An 8,968-nucleotide genomic window follows, 5' to 3' on the forward strand; every position below is an offset into this window, starting at 1 on the left:
CAATGCCAATGAAATACCACCCACATACAGTGCCCCCTCTTATCTATCAACAAAGGCTATCCCTACAGGAAGATGAAAATGAAGGTTCTTGCATGGCTTCTCATCATCTTGTGTGCTCAAGTCCTATCAAGCTTGGCTCATGAAAATTCTTTTACTTCAACAGTTAACAAAGAACTTGACAACTCAACACGCCTAACGCGAGAACAGGACATTTATGGTAATAACTCTCCAGTATAAAATTTAATGTTCATTACATTTGCGATTTATTCAAACTTGATTTGCTATTCTGATGTATAAGCAGCTGCGAATGGAGAAAATGAGTTGGAGCATGGAATGGGCAATTCAAGCAAGGTACAGGGAGGGAAGGGATCTTATGGTGGTGCAAATATTGTTCGCCGCCCACAACCATCTAAATCAAGTGCAGTGCCTTTGTTAAAGAGGCCTTCTTTCGTCATCTCAACCTTGATTTCATGCATCAGCTTCGGTTCACTCCTTGCTCTCTTCTGATCTCTGCTGCTGGTTTAAGATTAATTGCCCGTGACGGTACTGAATAATGCTAGAATGGTTTCTTTTTCCCTGCAAATTTGCCAATCTGTTCCCTTGTGCTCTAATAGGAGTTAGATAAATTAAGTTGCATTTCACTGGGATTATATTTGTTGAACCATTCATGTAATTTTAGTGTGTGGAATTAATGTAGAAGTTTTTGCTTTAAAGGCTGAGGAAGTCAATAATTTAAAGTGTGAATATATCTCATGCATGTGTTGAGCATAAAGCTAGGGTTCCTTCTGAGCACAGATCTCACCCTCCTTATGCAATGTTCCTCCTATTCTACTCAAATACATGTACACACACACACAACATAAAATGGAGTGAGTAGATTATAGTTGAATTGAACAAATTGTTACAACATATATCAAGAGTAAATTATTCATCACTTGCAAGCAAATTTGAGGTGGTAAAATTTTGATGCATGCAATGGCAACCCTCCATCAATGGAACTCCAAGTGCCACACAATTTGAGTGAGTCATTTTGAGGAATCCTCTCACAGAGACCTCTGGCTGTGGTGAAGCTAATTGTTCAAGAACATATGACCAAATTTATCTATTTCTGAGAAGTGTAAATTGCAAGTGAACAGAACAAATAATCAGTTCGATAAATTTATAAACAAAACAATCATGTTCATGCATCACTTGGATCCACCAAAACATGTCACAACATTTCTCCATCCTCGAAATTCCATTAAGCAGATGGTACTCCAAAACTGCTTCACCAATCACCTTATGCATTCTCAACTAATCACTCAAACTCATAAAGCTTAGTAGAAAGCAACTTCATAAGATTAAACAACATTACTCTTATTCTAATTCAATTTCATTCTGGTGGTACAATGCTCTCATGTTCCTCTCATGCACTATTGCATGGCTTTTTTGCGGTTGAAGACATAAGATCACATTTCACAACCCAGATAAGAGTTTTGCTTCATTACATAAACAATGTGCGGAACAAAAAACTATGAAAGAACATCACCAAGGAAATTTTTTTGCCATTCCCAAATTAACAAGCTTGATATAACCAGCACGAACGAATTGGTCAGACTGTTTGTTTCTTTAAATCTCATACAAGAACTTCTCAAAGAGCTTCATGTGTTCTGTTTGCAGTGAAATTGCAACTGATAAGCTCCCATCATTAGTAGGACTTGGTAACATAAATGCCAACCCTTCATATGCAATCCCACCAGGTCCCATGAAAATTGGTCGGCCCCAGCCAAAATCCGCATCGTGGATGGGCAGCCTAACCCAGCTGGTTATCCCAAGATTTGGGCACCTAAAGGTATGAGCCCCACGGACAAGGGCTTTTAGATCAGGCTGCAATTCCAAGTAATCAAGAGCAGACCTTAGGTAATTGTCGTCCATCCGCGCCAATGCATCATGAATTCTACTTGCAGAATACCAGAGGGGCTTTGATTGAAGATCACCGGCTACAGCTGTAGGAGTGGTAGTAAAAATCACATTGCCAAAGTAGCCTGGTGGGAGAGCGGGTCGGAGTCTGGCACGTCCATCTGTTGCAATGTACAACTTGGTTTCTTGATCTTCTGTAAGTCCACGTGCCTTGCACGTGCAGCGCCACACGTGTCCAGAAAGCATTTCGTATGAGCTATAGTTAACCGTGTTCCCATCTTCCTTTGACTTGGCTTTGAGAGTGCTGATTTGCTCCCGGGTTAATTTGAAAATGGAAACAGTTGCCTCAGGCACCAATTGAGATTTTGTGGTATGCGGAGGGGCTATCATGGCAGGAGGGGGCTGGTATTCAACGTGTTTGAATACAGGCTGGGGGGGGTCTCGGGCGCGAAGTAGGGTCCGGTCAATGAACGGCGGGATTGTGAGGTCAAGACCACGAGCCATATCAGACCATGTGTTGATGAAATGGAGACCAGAAGCTCCATCTGCTACATGATGTTGCATGCCAACGCCAAGTGACACTCCACCACATTTGAAATATGTGACCTGCTCAAAGGAAAAATTAAAATCATACTAAGCTCCACATTTGACACCAACTGATTTTTTAATTGACACTAAATAACTGATCATTGAAATTCTCAATTTGAAACATATACAATGTCGTGTTTCATGAGCTCTTGAATTGACTTTCAGTTTCACTGGCAAATGACAACCAATCCAGCTCTTTTTGCCACCCAAAATTGTTGTCAACAGCAATTGTCGAGCTTCAGTAATTGATCAACCCTGGGTTGAATCCTTTGGAACTAGATTAAATTTTTACCTAACTTGAACATACCTAATCCCGGACGCTAACGCTAAATAGCATGACTAGAGTGCGTAATTTTTGCATCAGCCCTGCCCTTAAATAGTTAAATTGGAGTGCAGCAAAACATACCAACTCCAACTCAGTTTGCAGAAAATGCTTTTGGTAATTGTTGTGTTAGGTTTGGGTTTGTCATAATTATATATTCAACTGTAAACATCTCAGGCTTGAGTTGAACAGCTTTGTGTCCAACTGAATTTTGAGATAGATTCGACGTGACTAGTTCCAGCCTATTCATGACCTAGAATTAAAAGTGAACCAATGTTTTATGTGTCAACCCTCCGCTCTAGTGTATGTTCTGTTATTTATTTACTTATTTTTTTTCTTAGTTGATACTCACACACACATGCCTCCACTGAGGCTTGAATCGCTGACCTCCCTTTGGGAAGTAAGGGCCTAATACCGTTAGGCCACTGGCCCGTTGGTTAGTGTATGTTCTGTTAACAGTAACAACTGTTACCTAGGATGAACAAACAGAACTTTAAGGTGTATGTATAATTGAACAGTAATGTTGACATGAAGAGATAATGAGCAGTAATGTCAATTTTCTAATTGCTAGAGGAAAATCATTGAAGAGCCAAATCTCAAACCTTGACAGTGCTACAAATAGGGTCACTTTGCTTCGCAAAAGCTATTATTTATCACCAAAAATAGGTAAAGATCCTATGTATTTCTCCTAATTTCAACACAAGGACCATGGTAGTAAATGGTGCATGTCCCACACCCCACATCAAGTAGGTTATGGCAAGTAGAACAGGTCATTAAACTGATGCCGCAAAGCATGTGATTGTCACGTGTGCATTAGGTGTAAGACTGCTACACATTTATGATAAAGAAGGCTAACTCTGAACTATCACATCAAATATTGATTTTAGTTTTTTCCTGTGACAAAGGTTACTTCCATGACTTTTTGTAAAATGGGGGTTTCATAAATCTAGAAAAACAGGTCATGATTGCTTTAGCAATTTTCTGCAACTCGTACCACAGGTCTGGTATTGTTCCATATGGAAGGCTTCTCGATGATAACGGATGACTCAGTGGTTGTGGACCTTGCGTATATCAGACAATGGTCATCTCGGGGTTATGCCTGTTGCAAACTATTGCAGCTGACATAAAAGTTGGGTAGATTAACTTGACCTAAAGTTGGATTTGCCAAAATTATGCAGTAAGATATAATTTTGTGTCTGTATACTTAATAGTTTAAGTAAAGACACCACAGTTATATTTCTTATAACCATGCAAACAAGTTCCATATACTTGTACCCCATCTAATTTGAAGGAGCAAAATCTACAAAGGGCTGTAGGGAAGGAAGCTATCCTCACCTCTTTTTGGTCTGGTTAAACAGGAAGGAAATGGGAAAGGAATGAAGGTTGTTACTTGTTTGTGTTATACCCTTATGTATTAAAAGAAAATTGCTGTTTGAAGGATGAAAACTAAAAAAGTAGAAGGGAAAGGCTCCTTCCTTTCTATCATTCTTTTCTGTCCATTTCTGGGCGGAAAGCATACGATGGACCACATGCCAAAGTGTTTCCATCTTCTTTCCCCTTCAATTTCCATCTCCTTTTCATTTTTTCAAATTGATGAAAACTATATCCACTGTTCCTCAAGAAGAAAAAGCATCTCCTCTTTACCTTTTCCTTCCCATCTCTTTCATTCTTACCAATTGATGGAAACTATGTCCATCCAAACCATTTTGCTTTCCCTCTTCACTTCCCACCTCTTCCTACTCCAAATGAACCATTGTGAAAAAGGCATAGATTTGGTAATAGTTACTCTTAATCTAATATAACATCAAGGACCGTCATCGATAAATGACAGTACAGCCATTTAAAAAATAAAAAACTACAGAACATCCACGATAATTATAATTATAAATTAATCAGTTCAAGGATGGGTGCCAACCCAACTACCGAAGGCCGATAAATTATATTTATTTATATCACATGCGCAAAGGGAAAGAAAAGTCTTACACATTATTGAAGTGGAATCTTTTGCAGTCCAAGAAGTTATATACAGAACCAACTAGTTTTTAGTCTATGTTAGGAACAAAATAAATAACCATCAGAAATGATATATACATTATATACCATGAATATATACAAAGCATATATCTAATAAATACGATTAGTTTAATCAAATAAAATTGTAATTTTCAAGCACACTAACAGCATAAATCAAACAGTTTATCTTATTATGTATCAAATTTTTAGAATGCTAGAAAAATTAACTCAACATAACATTAAAGAAGTTGACTTTTCTCTTCTTTTATATTTTACTTAGCCCAATTTTTAATAAACCATTTTTCATACCTATCCACATCAACTAATACCATGATCACTAAACAATTATCTCAAATTGTATACGCCCGTTGAGGTACATCGACGTTTATAACTATTTTTATTTCATTCATAAAATATCTTACTCACTCTAAAAAAAATTAAAATGTTAAAAATCACAGATAATTTAACATTTTTCATTGAGCAAGGTTGTCAAAAACTCTCTTCCACAACAAAAGTGACGAGTTCTCTTTATTAACCAATTTGAGCAGTCAATAAATAGACTAAGTCAAAGTGATCATTATGATTAATTTTATCCACCAGTCAATGAAGAAGGCTCACATCAACAGGATCTAAATTCTAAACTGACATTCAACAGAAGTTATGTCACACTTCACTCAGTAAGAGATATTACCATAGAAAACGGAATGGAAGAAATTTTTTTGGAGTACAAAGTAGAGGTGCAATAGTCAGGTAGAACTGTTTTAGGAGTCTAACCGAGCCCGATCCCAAGGTGTAAAACCCCAACTCATTTTACAAAAATCGGTTAGACTTGAATTAGGTTGGGATTAGTTTCAGATTGGTTGAATTGGTCTGAAGTTTTGAGTTATTAATATTTCAATAATTTACTAATAATGAAAGAGTTGAGATACAGACTACATTTACGTGGGTGGAGATGGAGGATTCCAGTTTCGAACTACTTATCATTTTCCATAATAAAATTATGGACTTGGAGCTAAAACATTTCAATTCAAATCCAACCTAAACCATTCAAAGAATTGTGTGAAGGCAGTTGTTCAATAGGGTTGGTGTGGACCCACACACAATCAAGAATGTCACATACAAAATTGAAAATAATTAGTCACAACAAACATATTTTCATTGTAAACAAAATGCAAGTGCAACATACAATGCGCATCGAAAGAAAATTTACCTGCAAGACAAGAAGAGCATAGGAGGATATCCCAGCGGAATAATCAACGGCCGGAATGAGCTGCCGGAGCTCCAAGGTGGGTGCGAAGTCACCGAAATCGTCGACAACAGAGTCCGTCTCGGCCTCGACGAAGAGCACGCCCTGGCCTTGGCAATCGATCTCGATTCGGCCGTCCTCGTCCCGCCTGAGCCGCCCGGCCATGGGGTAGAATGGCACGAGAGCTCGGGCGAGTGCGTGCTTGAGGACTGTGGCATCGAAGAAGTCGGCGGCGGCGGTGGGCCGGTAGAAGTATACGCTCGGGGTGTGGAAGTTGGGCACCACCAGGTCCACGTTCGAGTTCCAGAGCCCCTGCCTCGGCGTCTCCTCCGCCGGGCGCACCATAGTCGACTCCCTCACCACGATCCTCATCTTCCCCTTGCTAACCTGCGCGCCCCTTGTCCTGCTAACCTGCGCCGGCAGAAAAAGTGACTTGGAGGGAGGGGGGGGGTGGGGAAATGATATTTAAATATCGTGGTGCTATTTGGAAAAATAAAATACGGAGTACTTTTTCTGTCCTGCTAACTTGCGCGGATTTTACGAAAAAAAATTAATAAATGCTAACTTTTCTGGAGGATTGAAGCCTGTGGTGATATTTTTTGGCAGGGGAAAAAAATTACCTTCCCTCTTATGCTAACTTGCGCCTCCCTGTTATGCTAACTTGCGCCGGCTGAGGGGTTTTTGCCCCAATTAGAGACGAAAACTTTTTATTAAAATGTGGTGGTGTTTTGGAGAAAGATTAATTGGCATTCTAAAAGGAGAAAGAAGGGAAAATACCTGGAAAATGCAGAAGAGAAAGAATGTGTGGAATGACTTGACTTGATTGGGTGTTTGAAGCCTTTGGTATTGATTTGGTTGAAATGAGTTGAGAGATTTGGGAATATATTTAAAAACGAGAGCTTACATTATTTGGGGACACTCACCTACCGCGCCTAATCAGGACGACCAAATACTAATTAAAAGAATACCACCAGAAGCCTACTTCACCCAAACAAGACGTTAAAGAGAGGAGGAAAAAAAAAAAAAAAAAAATTTACTCCTACAACCAATAAAATGGTGGCTTCAATTAAAAGCACAATTGAAATTGGAGAGGATAGTGTGATACCTTAAGCATATATGTATAGAAGAATCATAAAGAAGTTGGTGAGACGTTGACCTAAACCCAAGTTACATCAAAATAGAAAACCCATGTTTTGTTCTCACCAACTCTTGTGGGTTTGTGGTGGGACCCAATTATAAGGCGTGGGATGGGGAGCTTCAAGATTGATTCCAAGTGGGTTCTGCTGCGGTAGGTAGATCCATCTTGGACTGTGTGCTGCTTATGTCAAAAATTGCCATGTATCATCATCCGATAAGAATTTATTACGTTCCACTAGAGTTTTCTGTCTGAACCGTAAAATATTTGCGGAAAGCTCTTTGCCGTTCCAATGAATAACTCTATTAACTGAATCTAATTTACAATACTAATAAATGCAATTAATCCCACAAATAAAAATAAGATTTACACATAAAAAAATATATATTACGCAGAGGAAATTATTTATTTGTTAGTTGTGTCTGCACTACTTCAATTAGACATTTTTCATTTTTTACAATTACATATTCAACCTTTTATTTCACGTCAATTAATTAAAAAATTTATTTATTTATATCATATACTTAAATTATAGCCTACAACTGGTATATTATAACTTGAGAGGTAGATCTTATTTCGAAGCGTGACATTCTAAAAATCGTCAAAAGTACTATTTTGATGGAGTGAGAGACTTTATAATTGATCTCTTGATATGAGTTTTATACAGGGGAAACTACACTTTGATAGAGTTATGAATCCTAAATAATAAACTAGTCAATTTAAAATTTTGTATTTCACTTTGGTTGAATTAGGTAAAATAATTACATATACATTGAGAACCGATCTTCAAAGTCTAAAATGACTTCCAAGCTTTTATTCCAATTACTAAATTATTCAACTTAAATCAAATAATTTTTTTCTCAAAAAAACACAAGTCATTTTCTTGTCTTCACCACGTTGACCTCATTGATTCTAAATCTGTCCGTCATAGATTTATGAATTCTTATGATCTCTTACACCACCTTGTCAATTTTTTGAGATGATTTTTATTCACTCCCCATCAATTCCTGCATTTACCAAACACCCAAATAATTCATTCACTAAAAAAAATTTAGGGTTAATATATATATCGAAACAGATTTTTATTTTTTTAAAAAAAATTAATTAAAAATCTGGCAAATAATAGAAATGTAATGGTACAGACTATAAGTCTATATCTATATGTATAATCCTTATGGAAATTATTAAATTTTCGAACGAGAAACAAAGTCTCTCAGAGCACACAATAGCCTCTCTTTGTTTCAAAAATTACATGTAAATAGAATGTGAAATTAAAAATCATTTAGTCCTCATTTTTTCTGAAAGTGCTTTTATTGTGTTCCTTACTTTCTTTCCATCATGGGTTTTCTTTGTTGTCATTATTGGTTTTTGAGGAAATAAAAAAAAAAGGGATTGGCTTTAGTTAATTAATTAAAAATGTTCTTCGATGTCTTGATTTTGTCATCAATGTTGATGGTTTTCTACAAACAAGTGTTAAAAGGTGATTTAATTTGTTCTATTTGTTTTGTTTTGTTGATATGGGTTTGCTTTTGAAGAAACAATAATTAGACCCTTTTGGATGATTACACTGTTTGGTGTTTTTGTATTGCTAGTTCTGGGTGTTTGGGAAATCGCAGGAATTGATTGGGAGGAAATGAAAAAAGTCTACTAAATCAGTTAGAAGAAGATAATAAGTTTCTAAAAATTCACATATCTCGTTGAATATGATTAATATTTTTCTCAATTTGTAAGTCAATAAATTATTTGATTTAAGAAGTATAATTTA

The 8,968-nt window shown here is 37.1% G+C and overlaps 2 protein-coding genes across 4 annotated transcripts; one reads left to right on the top strand and one right to left on the bottom strand.

Annotated features, from left to right (window-relative positions):
• On the top strand, positions 1-731 carry LOC132282715 (uncharacterized). The gene is made up of 2 exons (XM_059784468.1): positions 1-217; positions 302-731. The coding sequence occupies exons 1-2, from the start codon at positions 73-75 to the stop codon at positions 505-507; spliced, it is 351 nt and encodes a 116-aa protein (XP_059640451.1). The 5' UTR covers positions 1-72; the 3' UTR covers positions 508-731.
• A 604-nt stretch (positions 732-1,335) lies between these two features.
• On the bottom strand, positions 1,336-7,140 carry LOC132282713 (shikimate O-hydroxycinnamoyltransferase). 3 transcript variants are annotated; one of them, XM_059784465.1, is made up of 4 exons: positions 6,846-7,140; positions 6,689-6,738; positions 6,033-6,479; positions 1,336-2,505 (listed from the first exon to the last, which is right to left on the bottom strand). In XM_059784465.1, the coding sequence occupies exons 3-4, from the start codon at positions 6,438-6,440 to the stop codon at positions 1,609-1,611; spliced, it is 1,305 nt and encodes a 434-aa protein (XP_059640448.1). In that variant the 5' UTR covers positions 6,441-6,479; positions 6,689-6,738; positions 6,846-7,140; the 3' UTR covers positions 1,336-1,608. The 3 variants fall into 3 exon arrangements, with proteins under 3 accessions (XP_059640448.1, XP_059640450.1, XP_059640449.1); XM_059784467.1 differs by having other exon boundaries at positions 6,689-6,771; XM_059784466.1 differs by lacking the exon at positions 6,689-6,738.
• Positions 7,141-8,968: the final 1,828 nt, after the last annotated feature.

Source organism: Cornus florida, unplaced genomic scaffold, assembly GCF_030987335.1.
Source record: "Cornus florida cultivar Cherokee Brave unplaced genomic scaffold, ASM3098733v1 CherokeeBrave_3.0.0_Hap2_Chr11, whole genome shotgun sequence".
NCBI lineage: Eukaryota > Viridiplantae > Streptophyta > Magnoliopsida > Cornales > Cornaceae > Cornus > Cornus florida.

What these genes read in the sequence shown, in the direction of transcription:
- LOC132282715 (XM_059784468.1), top strand. Translation starts at nt 73, where the DNA reads ATGAAAATGAAGGTTCTTGCATGGCTTCTCATCATCTTGTGTGCTCAA. An exon ending in GCGAGAACAGGACATTTATG is followed by an intron (nt 218 to 301) that starts GTAATAACTCTC and finishes ATGTATAAGCAG; the next exon opens with CTGCGAATGGAGAAAATGAG.
- LOC132282713 (XM_059784466.1), bottom strand. Translation starts at nt 6,440, where the DNA reads ATGAGGATCGTGGTGAGGGAGTCGACTATGGTGCGCCCGGCGGAGGAG. An exon ending in ATGCTCTTCTTGTCTTGCAG is followed by an intron (nt 2,506 to 6,032) that starts GTAAATTTTCTT and finishes TCCTTTGAGCAG; the next exon opens with GTCACATATTTCAAATGTGG.